Source organism: Emys orbicularis, chromosome 10 (genome assembly GCF_028017835.1).
Source record: "Emys orbicularis isolate rEmyOrb1 chromosome 10, rEmyOrb1.hap1, whole genome shotgun sequence".
Lineage (NCBI taxonomy): Eukaryota > Metazoa > Chordata > Testudines > Emydidae > Emys > Emys orbicularis.
Window position 1 is genome coordinate 66,108,591 of NC_088692.1, and position 19,943 is coordinate 66,128,533.

A 19,943-nucleotide genomic window follows, 5' to 3' on the forward strand; every position below is an offset into this window, starting at 1 on the left:
CTAAGGTCACTTTATACTCCTGTAGCAGTGTAAAACAAAGTGCTAGAGCAGTGTAACCTAGCTCATAAACTCTTATGCTGTTCTCTGCTTTAATTTGACTGTCAATATTAGAGATTTGACATGGTCATATGGAGATGTTTAAAAATGATCTGACATGATTTTAGCTTGTCATGGTTAAAAATCATCACAAGGGAAAGAAAAAATGCCTTTCACTCTGAAAGCCACCCAGCTATTACAGGTGCTGGATGTGGCAGAAAAACCTACATAAAAATGGGGAACCATGTGTAAGCCTTGCCCTGCTCCTATGTAAGTCAATCACAAACTCCCATTGTTTTCAATGGGAGCCCATTTGAGCCAAAGCCAGAGGCAAGCCCTGCCCATGCTCTTTACCTCAGGGTCTGAAATTGCCCAGGTTCAAGGTTTTGGTTGAGGCCTCTTGCAAATGGTGGTAGATCCCTTTTGAGTGCTCTTCTCTGGGGAGGCCAGGAACGGTGATATTAGGGTACTTCCAGTCAGGGCTGAAGTGTGCACTTTATGGAAAAGTCAGCATGTATGTCAGACTGTGAAATCACTAGGTTATGTGCAAGAGCCACACTTCATTATTCTCAGGTACAAAGAAAATAGTATGTAGCATATCCTATTTGAGAGGTATTTACAGTCAATAATCTTTAGCTCTTTGTGTTGTGAATCTCTATAGCTGCCAAAATATGACATAGTGGGTCCCTCCCCCCAGTAATGGTATACACTATGGGCTAAGTTGTGTAGCCCTTACTCCTGCTGGTGAGCACTCATAGAGCTTAAGGCCAGAAGGGACCACCAGATGATGTTGTTCGACTTCCTATATATCACAGGCCTCCAGCATCTGCACATTAAACCCAACCACCAAAATTAAACCAAAGTATTACAGCCCAAAGAAGACTAGACTATTACGTGCCACAGACAGAGATGAGGGAAAACTGAGGTGCACGACTGCCTGTGGCCCCTGCAATGGAAGGGAAATTAAGTGAAATAGATATCCCGGCAACTGACCTCATTCACCCATTGCAGAGGAAGGCAACCCCCCTCCAAAGTCACTGCCAGTCGGACCTGGCAGAAAATTCCTCCCAGACCTCACACAGGGCAATCAGTTAAACCTTGAGCATGTGAGCAAGAACCAGCCAGCCAAGCACCTGGTGCCATCTCAGACAGGGCCGGCTCTAGGCACCAGCAAACCAAGCACGTGCTTGGGGCGGCACAATTTCAGGGGTGGCATTCCAGACACCTTTTTTTTTGCTTCAGCAGTTGCGCTCCCGGAAGTTTTTTTTTTTTTCTTTTTGCTTAGGGCGGCAAAAAACCCAGAGCCGGCTCTGATCTCAGAGCACTGTCCCTTCCCTATCCTGTGTTCAATCCCTAGCCATGGCCATCTCTGATGCTTCAGAGGAAAGAGACCATCCCCTCCAGGATACATAACGGGAAATCCCTGCCCGACCCCTGCAGGGGGCTGGCTGATGCCCTGAAGCATGAGCTTTCAGGAACATAAGACACACTGAAAGTGAGCCCCACCCCCCATCACAAGCAACCCCATCATCCAATTGCACCTACAAGTTTCTCCAGCTCTCTCTGAAAGCTAATTAAGTTGTTTGCTCCTACAACTCTTACTGGGAGGCTATTCCAAAACCATACCCCTCTGATGGCTGGAAACCTTGTAATTTCCAGTGCAGGGTTACAGCATTTCTACCATATAACTCATAACACCCTCTTCCCTGCAAGGAGACCAGAAGGTGCCTTCTCTTTAGCCAGTTCTTTAGCCACCTTGCAATTCTTGTAGTGAGCCGCAGACATCATTGATGAGACTGATTTCAATAGGACTATGCATGTGAGTAAGCACTTTCCCACACGAGTAAAGGCTGAATACCTAGCTTTGTCAGTGTGTATGCATAGCTTTAGGGTCAGAGCTTCAGCTAGTGTAAATGAGCTCAGCTGCACTGACTTGCTGATGTATACCAGCTGAGGACCTGGCCCATAGTGTAATCTCACACACTTGAGTGTATACAGCTCCTTGTATTGTTTGCCTAGGTAGATATGTATGTAGCATAGACTCTATTATCCACCTGGGTTTACTTATTGTTGAGATTGAATTTTTATTACCATTGCATTAACATGGCTTATATTAACATGGGCAGACTCTGCCAGCGTTATTTGCATGGAACAGTGCTTTACTCTGAGTAGTCAAACTGAAATCAATTGGACCGTTTGGCGAGTAAGATATACTTAACATGAAATGCTGCCTCAAGACCATAATCATTAAAACTTCATAATATGTTTTGACAGTTATAATTGGCATCTGTCGATAGCAAAATATGCATTTAAAATGTTAAAATCATCTTTGCTACATTTCCAGCCCCAATGAACAAGTCACTTACTTTGAGAAGTCTGAGTTGCTATAAATTTCTTTATCAAGGCATCAGTAGTTTGTGTATAAAGGCTAAGAGCATATCTCAGAGACTGTAGATCTGGGCTCTTCTCCAAGAAATTCTTTTTCAGCCCATTTCCTCCAGCATGAAAGTATTGCTAAAAAAGAAAAACATAAGTAAGGCATTGAGAGAAGTAAATTATCTGATAAAAATCTCTAGGTTAGACCTGATGTTTATATAGCAATATCTAAAATAAAACTGATTAATGCAGTGCTTAAAATTTACAATTTGTATTTTTGGGAATAGTTGTTATTGTCCACATTATAGTTTTTGTGTGGTTCCCCCCTCCCAAACAAAACACTTAAGTGTTATTTTAATCCCTCTTAAAATGTATATGACTCAAAAGTAGTTAAATGTGTGGGGTTTTTCTGTTCATGTAGTTACAGCCATCTCAAAACTAGGGTTTACAGTGCAACTACAGAAACAAATTTCTTTTGACAGCATGCTTGGTGTGGTAGAAATCTGTCCAAGTATAGTGTGACGAAGTGGGACTGTTCTTAATGTTTCCTCTGAATACTGTAGGGGTGCCTCAGTTTCCCCTATGCATTTCTTAAGTCTCTAGGTGGTGGGATAAAGGCCAGTGTGCATAAATGGCCAACACTCTGTCTCCTGGTAACTAATGGCCAGGGCCCTTCCCTCCTGCAAGGTGATAGCTAAAGGTGTTCGAGAACAAAGAGATCAGGTGATCTCCTGGCCCGGGAAAGAGACAGGGGCCAGAGAAGAGGGGCTGGAGAGTTTCAGTTTGGAGCTGGCTGGGGACAGGGAGTGAGTGCAGACGGGGTTGTCTGGCTTGCTGCCCCCTCAAAATGGACCTGGCTGAGGGGTCCTGTTCTCTGTACCTACAAGCTCTGTTTTAGACTATGTTCCTGTCATCTAATAAACCTCTGTTTTACTGGCTGGCTAAGAGTCACGTCTGACTGCAAAGTGGGGGTGCAGGACCCTGTGGCTTCCCCAGGACCCCGCCTGGGCGGACTCGCTGTGGGAAGCGCATGGAGGGGCAGAGGATGCTGAATGCTCCAAGGTCAGACCCAGGAAGGTGAAGCCATGTGAGCTTCTTGCCCTGAAGACAGTCTGCTCTGAGAGAGGAGGCTCCCCAGAGTCCTGACTGTGGGGAGCAGTTCCAGAGCATCGCCCAGGGACTCCGTGACATGTAGTACTAAGACACTGTTTGGCAGAAAGGTGTAATTTATGGTGGGAATCCTTGGATTGGATATGGTGACAAATTTAAAGACTAGCTAGAGCTTCAGTGAGGGATTAGGATTGCTTTCTAGTCCTCCAGTCTTATTCTACTCTGTAAAATTGGCATTGTGAGTTTCCATGTTTATTGTCTCTATACCAAAATTCCAGACAAAGATGGACTACAAGCTATCAGGAACAGTATCCCTGAAAATGTCACGGCAAACCTGGTGGCTGAACTTTGTGACTTTGTCCTCACCCACAACTATTTCAGATTTGGGGACAATTTATACCTTCAAGTCAGCAGCAATGCTATGGGTACCTGCATGGCCCCATAGTATGCCAACATTTTATGGATGACTTAGAACAACACTTCCTCAGCTCTCGTTCCCTAGTGCTCCTCCTCTACTTGCGCTACATTGATGACATCTTCATCATCTGGATCCATGGGAAGAAGGCCCTTGAGGAATTCCACCAGGATTTCAACAATTTCCACCCCACCATCAACCTCAGCCTAGACCAGTCCACACAAGAGATCCACTTCCTGGACACGACAGTGCAAATAAGCGATAGTCACATAAACACCACCCTATAGCAGAAACCTACTGACCGCTATACTTACTTACATGCCTCCAGCTTTCACCCAGACCACATCACACGATCCATTGTTTATAGCCAAGCCCTAAGATATAACCGCATTTGTTCCAATCCCTCAGACAGAGACAAACACCTACAGGATCTCTATCAAGCATTCTTATAACTACAGTACCCACTGGGGAAGTGAAAAAACAGATTGACAGCACCAGAAAGGTACCGAGAAGTCACCCACTACAGGACAGGCCCAACAAAGAAAGTAACAGAACGCCATTAGCTGTCATGTTCAGCCCCCAATTAAAACCTCTCCAGTGCATCATCAAGGATCTACAACCTATCCTGAAGGACGATCCATCACTCTCACAGATCTTGGGAGACAGGCCAGTCCTTGCTTACAGACAGCCCCCCAACCTGAAGCAAATACTCACCAGCAACTACACACCACACAACAAAAACACTCACCCAGGAACCTATCCCTGCAACAAACCCCGTTGCCAACTCTGTCCGCATATCTGTTCAAGGGACACCATCATAGGACCTAGCCACATCAGCCACACCATCAGGGGCTCATTCACCTGCACATCTACCAATGTGATATATGCCATCACGTGCCAGCAATGCCCCTCTGCCATGTACATTGGCCAAACCGGACAGTCTCTACGCAAAAGAATAAATGGACACAAATTAGACATCAAGAATTGTAACATTAAAAAACCAGTAGGAGAGCACTTCAGTCTCCCTGGACACTCAATAATAGACTTTAAAGTGGCCATTCTTCAACAAAAAAATCTTCAAAAACAGACTTCAATGAGAAACTGCAGAACTGGAATTAATTTGCAAACTTGACACCATCAAATTAGGCCTGAATACAGACTGAGAGTGGTTGGGTCACTACAAAAAGTTATTTTCCCTCTGTTGATACTCACACCTTTTTGTCAACTGTTAGGAATAGGCTACATCCACCCTATTTGAATTGGCCTCATTAGCACTGACTCCCCACTTGGTAAGGTAACTCCCATCATTTCATGTGCTGTATTTTTTTACCTGCTTACTGTATTGTCCACTCCATGCATATGATGAAGTGGGTTTTAGCCCACAAAAGCTTATGCCCAAATAAATTTGTTAGCCTCTAAGGTGCCACAAGGACTCCTCATTATTTTTGTCTCTTAAGGCTAGATTGTGACCAGCCCTAATGTGGCCATGCAGGGAAGTAAAACCCCACTCCCATGTACAGTGTTAGGGCTATCCATTACATCTGGGATATGGAAAGAGGGGATGGGGGGAGAAGGGGATGAGCACAGCATAAATTCCCCCTAAAGTAGAGTAAGCTGCATCCCAAAAAAGGGGAAATAACTTACTATCACTTCCAGCTCAAAAGACAGGGACAGAGGATGAATTGTGACGTTGAGTCACAGTTCTTTTCTGATTCTCCTCCTGGGGTGGTGCAGCTTCGTGCCACCTCTATGCAGGACTGTGCCTAAAGGCTCAATCTTAAACCACCATGAGTCTATATCAAAAATACCATTTGCAAGTAAAAAGATTTTCTTTCCCAATTGCCATCCTTGCTTTAATTCCAAAAAGCCTGGGCTTGAAAATTGAAGCAGGATTCTCTCCTCCTTGCACATATCACCAATACTGAAGGCCCTCTGTGATACCTCTACTAATCATTCTCATCCCCAAGGGTTCTTCTGATAGCTTCACAAAGATCGGGATGGGTGGATGTTCTAGAGCAGTGGCTTTCAACCTTTACATATTACTGTACCCCTTTCAGGAGTCTGATTTGTTTTGCATACCCCAAGTTTAATCTCACTTAAAAACTACTTGCTTACAAAATCAGACAAAAATACAAGAGTGTCGCAGCACAGTATTACTGAAATATTGCTTACTTTCTTATTTATACCATATAATAAAATTAATCAATTGGAATATAAATATTTCAGTATATAGAGTGGTATAAACAAGCCATTGTATGAAATTTTAGTTTGTACTGACTTCACCAGTGCTTATGGAGCCTCTTGTAAAACTAGGCAAATACCTAGCTGAGTTAATATACCCCCTGGAAAACCCCCTGGTTGAGAACCACTTTTCTAGAGGTGAAGAAGGCCACCAAACAAGGAGCTGTCTCCTAAGTGTAACCCAGGACAATGATTTGCAGAGTAACTGAGGGTGGTTTCCAACATCATCCATGGAGAAGAGATGTAAATGCTGTACAACATCAACACCAATTTGCAGAAGCTTTTTGCATTCCTTCAAGTTCTAGGAATCAAGGTCCACATAGATAATTATCTCTCATGCAACAGTTAATTAGAAGGAAAACAAAGAAGAAATGAGTGTTTAGGAGGATATTGGGGCTACTTGAAGGCAGCTTGAGACAACATGTGCCCTCTTGGATATAGATCTAGAGTTAACCAACAGAGAATACATCCTCTCGACACCCGGGCGGTAGTGTTGGTTGAGGGATACAACCCATTGCTGTGTTCTAGTTTATATGGCTCAGCAAAATCTGTAGTAACTATCTGTGGCAAAATAGATATGCAAACAGCAGCATGTTAGCTACCACTTCATCCACACATCTGCTGAGGCTTAAGGTCAATGGAAAAGTTGCTTTATATGTGCTTTGATCATTTAAGCTCCTTTTTACAACAGGGCAGTAGTTTCAAGTTAGTGTTGCAGGTGAAGTTTGGCAATTACTCAGAAAATTTTCTTGCTGAGATCAAAAAGCAGAGCTTGCTTGTACTTGGCCATGTTCAAAGAATCAGCATGAAAGGACACAGCTGGAGCTACATGTATCATTCCATGTTGAATGTGGGGGTAAACAGAAGAGTGGAGTGGCCAGGGGCCCTGGCTGGCAATTCTCACAGATGGTCTCTGGGAATAACAGGCCTGGTTTCCTTGTTGTTTCTTTCATGGAATAGTGTGGTACTGTCTACCTTATGAATCTGCTTTAAAAGTCAACAGGCACCACGCATTTCACTAACAGCTGTACACCCATGCTGTACCCAGCAGCAATGGAGTAATGCTGCCTCCATTACCCTAATTTTCTCAAGAATTCAATGGAAGTGTGTAATCATGTGAATTCCCAATGAATTAGTTAGTGGCACACTTCTCAACTTCCCTTGTCTGGGACGTTTTAAAGTGTATGTATGTTTCCATTACACCTTTTAATCAACTTATCAATGAGCCCTAAAAATTGCTAATGATATTTCTTCATACCAAAATCACCCACTCTTCTTATCCTAGTTGCTAAAGCACAGCACTGAAACTTAGTTTAAGTAAAAAGCAAACAAAAGCATTCCTAGAAAGAACCCTAGCCCAGGCCTGTGATTCTGAACGTGCATTTTTGCCTGTAAATGCTAGGTTTGCATTTAGAAAGCAGACGTGCAGCAAAATGTAACAAAGTAGCTAATATATGGGACATCTCTTTTCCTAGACCTTTACAAGAAAAATTACCAATTTTCCCTTTCACAAAGTATATTAATCACAGAAAGGGGAGCGAGCAAGAAGAGGGCTACAAGAGACATTATAAAAAACAATTCACAGGGTACTGGAATGGAAATACACATACAGGAAAAGAGATCTGTTGTAAAACTGCAGTTAGAGAAAAGTTATTTGGGGTGTGGTGGGAAGGAGAAGGAGAACAAAACTTGGGAAAACTGAGTCATGTGAGGAAAAGAACATAATAGAAAAGGGATGATGAAGGTAGCGCTGGAGACAATCATTTATAAAAAGGTTTTAGATAGAAGATGTGTTGGGAAATAGATATACAGTTGTTGCACTTAAAATGGTTCATCCCTTTGGAAAGCAATTCCAGTACAGAGGGCTTTCCTGGCCACCTCTTACCTCAGCTGCAGGAAGCAGTTTGGTGTAGGGGGCCACAACAATGGTTATACTCCCTCTGAGGATCCCCTTATGCAGGGCCAATCCTCCAAGGGCTGGCTATGCTAACTTTAGGGCAGCTTTGTTGCACTGGAGTAGCACAAAGCTATCCTATCACAACAAAAGAACTAGTCTCTCAACTAATGAAGCCTCACAGCACCCATGTGTAAAGTGTAAAAAACCTGCTTTACAGAGGCAGAAACTGTGGCAGTGAGAGGTTACAAGATTTGTCCTAGCTCACACAACAAGCCAGGGGCAGAACTGAGACAATAACTTAGACTTTGACTCCCAGAACTGTTTCCTGGCTTTGGGAGGTACAGCAGTTATTTTTTACCTGCTGCAGACTTTACAGAAGTCCTATTCTAGGATCTAAACTCCTAAATTGCAGTTGCTGTTTGGCTTTCCATTTTTATAGGAGACAAAGTTGATTTGAAATAGCCTATGAAGTGAAGTTTCATATTGACATAGAATCCAGAGTACATTCTGATTAAACTGATCTTCACTAAATGCCCTCAACACCCCCCCGCCCCCAAACATGAATAAATCTTGTCTGATAGTGTTGTAGATTGCCTACATTTTTTATGTTGCTTGGGAGGACCAAAAGCTAGAGCAGAATAAGGTTTAGCAGTGAATAGATTTTCCAACCTGGTTCCAATGGCTTATTGAAACTGATTTTCTTATAATATTCCCAAGGTAGGCTTTTAAAAATGTTTCTCTCTATGCTACATTATTTTTAGAGACAGTAAATGATATGGTGCTAAAACAATCTGGAGCTGGCCATCAGTCTCTGCTAGGGATGAACAGGGCTTCACTGGCTCATATAAACCACAAGCTGTATGTCCAGCAAAGCATTTCCCCTGGCTGGCATGAACATCTGGAAGCCCATCTTTATTTCCATAACATAAGTGTTTGGAATGCAAACCTGATTCTCATTCTGTGTGAGGAAGGCATAAATATGAATAATAAAGAACTATACAGTTTAATTGAGCCAGGAGAGCCATTTTTCCTAATACTAAACATATCTGTCAAGGTTGCTACAGACAATACACTATATGGAGAGTGATAATATGCTATATTTAAGATGAATGGTCATTTTTCAGTGTGATGTTCTTCCAAGTGTTAACACAAATATAATATATTAAATGATAATTGCAGGTGGTTTGGTGAATTCATTTTTTAGCTCTAAAAAGAATCAATAACAAATGGGAGTGTTGGAATGGTCTGTATAAAAAATACCCATATTGGTTTTAAAGTTATATAAATCCACACATGACAATATCAACAAAACCCAACAAACATAGGCAAACAGGAAAAAAACAACGAAAGCCAAGGTCTTCTATGCTAACACCCTCTCCTCCCCTGAAATTGCATCAGCAATCTCATGTTCCTCTCACTTGCACTTGTTTGCCTTTATATAAGGTATATATTCCCCCATGTCACCTGAAATTCTTCGTTTTTGTCATTCATCTTATAAATTAGGTGTCTTCATTAAGCAATTTCTGCCATGTTATGTTTAAAAGTGGGACACAGGAGCTTTTCTATCTTCTATTGACAAATCTCTTGGCACAATCCTGGGGCAATTGCATTCTATTTTGGAAAAGACTTTGTGATTCTGTTGACTGAGAAAAATCATGTCGCAAATACAGTTTTAACTCAGTGGGTAACTTATGGTGCCATGCTAGTTCAGTAACATCTGACAAATGATCATGCAACAAGACCATTATTTTACTCCAGTTTATGAAATAAGCTTGCAAATGAATACTGGATTAATACTTCTTAACTTTTGATAGTTACTGCAAGTTCCATTGAATTAGCAGGACATTGGGGCAGAATTCATACAAAGGGAAGAACTTCACAGGTTCTGCCAATTTATTATAGGTCCCAGGATCTTTGAAATGTCATTAATGACTTTCATCAAGTGAGCTAAGGGTACCACTGGGTTACTTAGCATTAAAATGATATTATCCCCACAGCCTTTTGTAGTACTCCTCTTGCTACAATGCTAGAACGCTCCAAATATTTTGTGATTGCTTCCACAAGAGGTTCCAAATCCATTATAAACAATATAGATGACAATGGGCAGCATTGTCTGGCACCTCTTCCATGTGCAAAGAGGTGAGATGTTACTTTGTTAAACAAGACGAATACACTGGTCCTCAATATCTCTTCTTCGTTAAACCATTTAGTATATAAAATAGATATAGCCAGTCCATCCTCCTACAGGTCTTCTCTGCATCCAGAGATTTAGGGGCAAAGCCTCAGCTGGTGTAAATGGACTTCAGTGGAGCTTGACAACCTGCACCATTGAGAATCTGGCCCATGGTGACAATAGGGAGGTGTGAGTCATGAGTGCTCTGTGCTATATATAATAAAGTCCGAATGTTTCCAGTGACTTCCTTCCTTTCACAAACCTACCTAGGAGGATTGTATAAAAGTGGCTAATGTCATCTCTGCGCTAAGATCGTGGTACAGCTATTTACTTCTGCATTTAAAAGTGATGTAGGGTATGGTTGATAGTTCAGACATGCTAGTACATTCCTAGACCACTAAGAAAATCAAATCACAGCTCTGTTGAGATGAGGTGTGCCGCCTTTTCTCAGCTTCTAAGAAAACAAACTTCACTATCAAGGCTAACAGTTCTCAAACCATCCTCCCCTAGGGATTCAGCTGCATTTAAGTGCTTTACTGTCATTTCAATTTTCTCACAAGAGAAGGGACTTTTCACGTTGTCCCACTTTATATCTAATAATATCTGAATACTGGGCTTGGTTAAAGACACACAAGAGAATGATACAATGGATAAGATTCTGTGTTGTGCCTCTTAGTATTCGCAGCCCAGGTGGAAAGGTGGCTTTAAGGCAGCTTTGTGCCCTCCCAATCTTTGGCTGTTCACAGGGCTGGTGTAATTTAGACTGGACCCAGGGCCTGTCTAAGTTAGGGCTGCCTTCCTGTTCAGAGCCACCAAGAATCTCCATAACATGCTGTTCCCTCTTACCCCCAGGCACACTCCCTACACCAGTGCTTGTGAAGGGGTCCTTAAAGGCAGCCTTACTTCTGTCTTGTGCAGTGCCTGATTTCAGGACAAGAACCTGATTATCTTCTGGTCAGATCATTGGCGAGTCTGTAATAATATACAACCCTCTAAAAATCAGGTTAACAGAGTCAAGAGTATTGGCTATGAATGTGGAAAATCACTTAGGGCATTGGTAAGTTATCTAGATTCTCTTTTTAAAAACTGGAATCGAACAATTAATTTTCATGCAGTAGAGCAGTGTTTCCCAAACTTGGGATGCCGCTTGTGTAGGGAAAGCCCCTGGCGGGCCGGGGCGGTTTGTTTACCTGCTGCGTCCGCAGGTCCGGCCAATCGCGGCTCCCACTGACTGCAGTTCGCTGCTCCAGACCAATGGGAGCTGCTGGAAGCGGCGCGGGCCGAGGGACGTACTGGCCGCCGCTTCTAGCAGCTTCCATTGGCCTGGAGCAGCGAACCGCGGCCAGTGGGAGCCGCGATCGGCCGGACCTGCGGACGGGGCAGGTAAACAAACCGGCCCAGCCCGCCAGGGGCTTTCCCTACACAAGCGGCGTCCCAAGTTTGGGAAACACTGCAGTAGAGAATAATTAAACTGCAGCTGTACTCTGAATTGACTTGAAAAGTGGCATCATGGGGTTCAAAGATTATTGTGTCTCAGTCACTCTCAGATCAAATGTGCTTAATTTACAAGATGTTTTCTCTAACTGCCAACTCTGAAAACTCAAATGAAAAGCCAAGCTGGCTTCTTTTGGACTCTGACATCTTCAATAATCAAGATTCTGGAGTGATCACTTAGTTAATAATTATGCCAGTGATACAAGGGCAAGAACACAAACAGGTTCACTGCCTTATAGCTCTGTTAGCTCTGGGAGGGTAACAGAAGGAAGAGTAATACTAGAGGGTCACACACTTCATTGCTTCTGTAGGCTGAGCTCATTGCACACACTAGAGGCACTATGTATTCCTCCATTCCCTCTGCATCACTTTCCTACCTGCCGCTATTTCACAGACTCCCTGCAATTCTCTCATCCATGCCAGGGTAGCTGTGTGCCCCCTCTACCACGTGCCGGGGCTCTGTTTCTCCCCACTGTTCTCTTCCCTGCTTACCATTGTCTCCCAGACCAGGGGGCTTCCATCTGTTCCCCTAACCATTTTTATTTCATTTCTTTCTATCTGGGAATCATTCAGTGCCATAATTTAAAACTGTATTAGGATGATAGGCAGACCTGAGATGGGGGTATTGTTATGTTGGAAGGTATTAATAGCTTTCATCAACTTTTTTTGATCTACTGACAGATGCAGAGGTAGCTAAAGCTGCTGGAGTTGTTAACCAGATGCCAGAGCTCTTTGTGTCCTCCATTTCTACCTTCTATTTTTCTGATGTTCACAAAAATCAATAGGGTTCGACACCTTGATACCTAGAACATTTCCTTAACGTTCAAATTGACTGGATATGGCATTCAAACATTATCACATTATATACTGACCAGGGGTTGGCAACCTTTGGCATGCGGCTCGCCAGGGTAAGCACCCTGGTGGGCTGGGCCGGTTTGTTTACCTGCCACGTCTGCGGGTTCGGCCTATTGCGGCTCCCACTGGCCGCGGTGGCAGGAAATGGCGCGGGCTGAGGGATGTGGTGGCTGCCGCTTCCCGCCGCCCCCATTGGCCTGGGACAGTGAACCGCAGCCAGTGGGAGCTGCGATTGGCCGAACCTGCGGACACGGCAGGTAAGCAAACTGGCCCGGCCTGTCAGGGTGCTTACCCTGGCGAGCCGCGTGCCAAAGGTTGCTGACTCCTGATACGGACAGACAGAAATACCATCAAGTTGAGTGTAAGGCCTTGCTTTGCTTGGCCAACAAGATTTTTGTGACGCAAGTCAGCAAATATTCACATAGAGGTCAGAGCTGTTGAGAAATACACTGCCATTTTACATAGAATAGTCTCTTTTCTGACCACAACCACATTTTAATCCAGCAGTTAACTCAGTTACACTAATATTTACCTGTTTGTAAAATAAAGATAACAACAGGGGTGAAAGTAAGCTGGTATGGGCCAGTATGGCGTACCGATAAGAAGTGGCCGCCGGTACCAGCCCGTACGCAGCCGATGTTAAAGCGCCTCCGCGGCAGCGCTTTAACATCATTGCCCCTTTTGCCCCCCCTCCCCGGGCCGCCGACGGGGGAGAGGGAAGGGGCAGCTGCCCCGGGGCTCCCGGCCGCTGCTGCTGCTACGGTGGCAGCGGCTGGAGCCCTGGGCCCTTTAAATCACCGTTGCAGCCCAAGGCTGCACGGGCCAAGCAGCATGGATGGGCTGGCTGGGGGAGGCTGACCCCAGCCCCACCCCTTCTGCCCGAGGCCCCGCCCCTTCCAGGGGCCCAGAGCTGGGTCCCCGTACCGGTAAGTGCTTAATGTTACTTTCACCCCTGGATAACAATACTAGTTTCTACTTGGGCAGGGGGGTCTTTAATGTTTGTAAAGCATTCTGAGACCCTCTTCTGGAAGGTATACTAAAATGGTATACCAATGAAATAATTTCTACTTCTGTTAATATTGTAATAGCTAAAATGAAGGGATTGGATAGAATCTTTCTACAGGAAAAATAGCTTTTTTGTGCACAATATTTTGGTTACCCTAAAAAACTCCACTTGTAAAGCATTTACTGTAACAGTCAGATTTTTCTAAAGTAATTATCTTGTAGATTGTGGACACGCACAAAATTAATTGATTCAGTTGTGTTCTTAACAGCTGCCTGACAGATGTGATTGGTTTCACTGAAAAGGGGCCACTGTATAGAATAATTAAAAGGCATCCTTGAAAGAAATCCAATTATGTACAGGTGGCAGTTAATTAGAGGGTGAATACAAAAGTAGAGAGACAAATTTAATTGGACATTTGTGGATAAAATAGTACGTTGTACAATAGAAAAATGCCTTGACTTCCAACAGGCTGTGAAGTGTTTTCCTTTCTCATCTATATTTGCAGGACTGTGGGTAGACTGTGCCTGTGAGGTCCAACCTGGCTTTGAGGAAGATAGATGGGCCATGCTACAGCACAGGGAGAGCTCAACCTATTTGACTCAGCCAGACTAACTCTAGGCCACCAGGGGAGGATAATAAAGAGCTAAACCTTGGCTACCGCTTGAATGGATGCAGTGCATTCTCTGCCTACAGTTGGCCACCTCCTCGGAGAGGGGAGAGGGACCTGAGGACCATAGCTTTGTGTTCAGCCCACCTTGGGGAGCCTAGCACCACCTTGCATGATGTCTGTGCTCCCCAAACACATTGTGACAGAAGGGCAAAGATCTTTATGACCCTTGTACATCTACGCCAGACCACTGTACACCCACACAGAGCCAGCTCGAATCTAGCTCATACTGCAAACACTTCAATCATATATTTGCTCATTCAGACACACAATATATGCATACAGGACATATACAGCTGTACCTTAATTGTAGCTAGTGCTACCTCCATTATTGCACATTGCCTCAATGTCAAACTTCTAGTTTCCTCTCGAGTGACATGGTCCTGAAAAACATGTTAATATTGCAGCTGTTATAAGGTCTTGCTGCTTCTCTTGCCTTTTTAAAAAACATCTACATTTGGCAAGGATGCACTCACCCTTCGACTCTTTCTTTTAAAATAAACTACAGCCCAAAGCCATTCCATTGTTTGTTGAAAATGAGAATTGAAAAGAAAAACTGAAATTTAATGCTAGGGTATCTGTAAAGTGTTTTCCAATTATTTTGAAAAGACAAGTTGTTTCTCTGTTCTGTAAAGAAAATTGATTAAACATTATAAATTGTGATGAATACTTGTGGATGCCATTAAAATTGCATGTTTCACTAATGAAATTTGACTGTTAATTGGTGTTTGGCAGAAGCCCAAACATAAACAAAAGTCTGATTGGAAGGAAAGTTAAATAAAGGAAAAAAGGGTTTTGTATTCCTGAAAAATATTTTGTGAAATCAACAGCTCATTATATACTTCGGCTGTATTTTAATTGCTGTATCAGATTGGGCTGTTATTCAAAGAAACACAAATTGCCACATTTCTTCAAAACTCAAATGCCAGTATTGCTATTGGCTGGAAACTGACGGGCATAAAAACCAAACTCAGAAGCTTTTTTTTCATGTTAGCATTTCATGTTCTACACAGTTGAGTAACAGAAAACTCTTCTTTCTTAAGCTGTTCAAAATTGGTGTAGAGAGGAAAAACAATCAACCTTTTGGAAACCATTGGCAAAAGTCTGCTCTTTTACTTTATCCCACATAGAAAGATGTTTTATTTGTACTGCAGCTGGCCCGGCTGTAAGAGCTCATTGTCATTTTACACGTACTAATCCTGGAGGCAGCTGAATGTGTAAAGAATCAATAATTTTACACTGAATTCCTCTGGAAGAGGAAGATTTACCTGCATATTGAGAATACAAAGAATGGGTTCAGTGCTACATTTCTGTTCTTTTATCTCTGCTTTAACTTCTCTGATAAGAGACTGTTTCTGTGCCCAAGAATGATACCATACCATGGCAAGTTGGTACAGAGCTGGAGAACATCAATAAAACAAATGTAAAATCATGTAAAAAATGAAGAGTCTAGCCAAAGTTTTTAGGTATGGTAGGGTAATTTGCTAATGTAACACACTGATTTGTGCTCATGGATGGAATCTGTGGCAGTACAGTAAGGGCTAGGTTATGTCTTTTGACTGGGATTTCCCCAACTGACCAAAATGACTTAGGGACACAAATCCCTTTGAAAGTGTTCACTGCTAGAACTGGTTGAATTTTTTTTAATGAAAAATGCCATTATTGTCAAAACTGAAATATTTAATAAAACGATGTCAATTTTGACAAAATTCCCATAAGAAAAAAATCTATTTCAGAAAATTTTGAAATTTAGTTTTAGATTCTCAATTAAATTTTGAATTTGATCTTTTTTCTTTTTTAAATTATATTGTTTATGACATGTCAGTAATCATAATATGCACTACTTTTACTGACATGCCATAATATAACAATATAGTTGAAATAGGCTAATTTTATTTTTAAAATCACAGTGTCAAACTGTTTCATTGCAACACAGCAGGAGACACTTTGATCTAAAAAAGATGTTTCAATCAGAACTAAAGTAGCAGCTGCCCTTAGTCATTTTTAAAATACAGTAATAATAGAACATCAACTATTATGCACTGCTCCGGCTGACAGATCATGAAATAACATAAACATTAAAACATATAAAAATGAAAAACCCTATAAAATAAAATTCAAAATTAGAATTTTCCAAAAAAACTTACATTTTTCAGAATTTCCATTTTGCAGGAAATTTTGAAAATATTTGTTTTCATTTACAATCAGAACAAAAACAATTATCAAAATTTTCCCACAAAAAGGAAATTCAGAGTTTCGACCAGCTCTACTCATAAGTCACTCAGTCCCTTTGTCCCCCAAGAAGTACTATGGGGGTGAGGAGGGACAGTGCTTCAGCCAGGCAGCACACAGTGAGGCAGGTACCCCAAGGGTCTGTACTGGGACCACTTCTGTTCAACATATTCATAAATGATCTGGAAAAGGGGGAAACAGTGACGTGGCAAAGTTTGCAGCTGATACAAAATTAATCAACATAGTTAAGTCCAAATCTGCCTGTGAAGAGTTACAAAGAGATCTAAAAAAACTGGGTCACTGGGCAACAAAATGGCAGATGAAATTCAATGGTCATAAATGCAAAATGATGCACATTGGAAAACATAATCCCAACTATACAAAGAAAATGATGGGGTCTAAACTAGCTGTTATCACTCAAGAAAGAGATCTTGGAATGATTGTGGACAGTCCTCTGTAAACAGCTGCTCAATATGTAGCGGCAGTCAAAAAAGCTGACAGAAAATATTGTAGTACCACTATATAAATCCATGGATGGTATGCCCACATCTTGAATGCTGTGTGGAACTCTGGTCACTCCCTTCTCAAAAAAAGATACGTTAGAATTGGAAAAAATACAGAGAAGAGCAACAAAAATGATTAGGGGTATGGAATAGCTTCCATATGAAGGAGTGATTAAAAAGACTGGGACTGTTCAGCTTAAAAAAAAAAAGACAACTAAGGGGGGCTATGATAGAGGTCTATAAAATCATGAATAGGGTGGAGAAAGTGAATAAGGAAGTGTTATTTACTCCTTCTCATAACACTCAAACTCAATGAAATTATTAGGCAGCAGGTTTAAAACAAAGAAAGTGCTTTTTCACACAACACACACTCAACATGCGGGGGGAGGGATAGCTCAGTGGTTTGAGCATTGGCCTGCTAAGTCCAGGGTTGTGAGTTCAATCCTTGAGGGGGCCACTTAGGGATCTGGGGCAAAAATCAGTACTTGGTCCTGCTAGTGAAGGCAGGGGGCTGGACTCGATGACCTTTCAAGGTCCCTTCCAGTTCTAGGAGATGGGATATCTTTATTTATTTATTTAACATGTGGAACTTGTTGCCAGGAGATGGTATGAAGGCCAAAACTATAACTGGGTTCAAAAAAGAATTAGATAAATTCATGGAGAATAGGTTCCATGAATAGCTATTAGCCAAGATGGTCAGGGATGCAATCCTAAGATGTGGGTGTCCCTAAACTTCTGACTACCAGAAGCTGGGTCTGGAGAACAGGAGACGAATCACTCTATAATTACCCTGTTCTGTTCATTCCCTCTGAAGCATCTGGCACCAGCCACTGTTGGAGGATACTGGGCTAGATAGACCATTGGTTTGACCCAGTATGGCCATTCTCATATTCTTTGAGTTGGACAGATTTAGAGGCCAGCATAGAGGTGTATGTGGGCCATGATGCTCGTATCAGGCACCTTGTATCCATGGGATCACTGTGAAGGAGTAGTGATTGAACTCCCAAGTCATATTCACAGAAGCACAAGAGGTGGGAAAGGGGTGTCTTGTGTCCTTGGCCCCTTGTGCATCCTTGCAGGGAGCAGAATCACAATTTGACCTTGTGTTTTAAAAAAAAGTCAATTTATATTGCTTTGCATGTTTATGTTGGGATGCAGCATCGCAGCTGCTGTGACAGCCTCTGTTTAATAACTACTACAGGGCAATTTTTGTTCTGTTTGTACCTGAGCAGGAGTAATAGCAAAGAATGTTGGGTACATTATATATTGTGCAGAGGGTAATATAAATACAAGTGAGACTAAAACTATAGGGTTCACTGCTGTGACACTATTTTCTACTAGAAATGAACCATGAAGACACAACACCAGTTACTGCCTATGGAAACAGAGTGCTCTAGAATTTTAATGTAGAAGAAAGTAAGCACAGAACATACCATTATATTCTTTGTAGACAACGAGCAGGACAAATTTACAAGTGGTCATGTACTATTTTTATTTTCCCTAAAGCTGGTCCCAGGAGGAAGCCAGATGTAATGGTCCACAATTTCTATTAAAGCTAATTCTGCAGCAAACCACGGAGTAGGATAATTTAATGTTAATAAAATAGACAGTTACAATGAAGATCTGTGGTATGATACACAGGAACACACAGTATGAATTGCCATGCTGGAATAGATCCATGTAGCCCTGTAACCTCAGGCCAATGCTGCACTGACAGAGGCCAATGCTAAATGCTTCAGGAGAAGGTTTAAAATACCCATATTACACCTGGTCACTTGTGCAATATGGAGCTTGGAGGAATATTTTCCTGACAGCAACTAGTGATCAGTGCAGTGCATATTCAGATACAGACTGTGAAACCATTACTCATTTTGCTGAGCAGTTACTCACACAAGCTGCCCCATTGACTTCAATGGGCCTGTTATGACAGTAAGCACGAGTGAGGAGAAGAGGGTAAGCATACAATTTATCCACCCTTTCCTTACAGTTGGACATATGTAGATTCATTTTAACCTACGTTACCTTCAGCTTCGACAATTGTCCAAGATCTTTAGCAGCACTAAATATCATCTGGGGCCCCTATAAACAAACAAAATTGAAACTGAAGATACAGAATTTTCAACATTACTACAGAGCTTTTGCTTTTTATCTCAACATCATTACTATTGTTAAATGGCTGCCCCCCCCCTTTTTTTTTTTAGAAAAGCCCTTTATCACATTGGTTATCTTCAGTATTCTGCAGATCAAAAGTTAAATAAAACCTTCAATTCCAATTAAGTCATATTTTGATGAAGTTGACAAAGCAAAATATTTGGAAATATACAGTACAGTGGTCCCAATCCTGCAAAACCTGAGAAACACAACTCCTATTGACTTCTATGAAATATTCACTTGTGTAAAGAGGGCTGGATAAAGTCCAAGCATCCCTATATTGAACCAGAAACATTGTGTTGAAATATATTTGAACAGCATATATGTAGACAAAACAATATTTTGTAATAATCAAATCCTGACAAGATGTAGACGGATTATGCTACCCCTTTATGTTAAACAACCATCTGCTTGGAATCCTACTACAATGCACTGTAAACATTTGTTGCAGCACAATTACCCCAAGAACTGTAATTACCAGTGGTTTTTGGCAGCTTAACAAGGAGTGGTTCTAGATGACTGGCTTCCACTAAAGCCAAATGACAGAAATCAGCTCAACTTACATGAGACAATAGAACAGTTTTTCATCAATCTTTCCTTTCTTGACAGAAGATCTCAATTTTCAAAACTGGTCTTTGTGTTTCTGTGTATCCCTACTAATGGCATTTTACTTTTCAAATCTATAAACTCAGCTTAAATTCTCACTGCTTATTAGCAGCCAGAATGGTAAGAGAAAAATTTTGCACATTGTAAAACAAGTTCTGTTTCAGCGTGTCTGTGCTTGTAA

At 42.0% G+C, this 19,943-nt stretch overlaps 1 protein-coding gene across 1 annotated transcript in view; it reads right to left on the reverse strand.

Moving 5' to 3' along the window:
* Nucleotides 1-19,943, reverse strand: part of UNC13C (unc-13 homolog C) — a 402,367-nt gene that overhangs the window by 33,603 nt on the left and 348,821 nt on the right. Inside the window, exons 28-30 of the mRNA XM_065411637.1 lie at nt 19,028-19,084; nt 14,573-14,653; nt 2,403-2,550 (exon numbers count right to left, since the gene is read on the reverse strand). Of these exons, the coding sequence (XP_065267709.1) occupies nt 2,403-2,550; nt 14,573-14,653; nt 19,028-19,084 (286 nt within the window). The remainder of the gene's footprint in view (nt 1-2,402; nt 2,551-14,572; nt 14,654-19,027; nt 19,085-19,943) is intronic.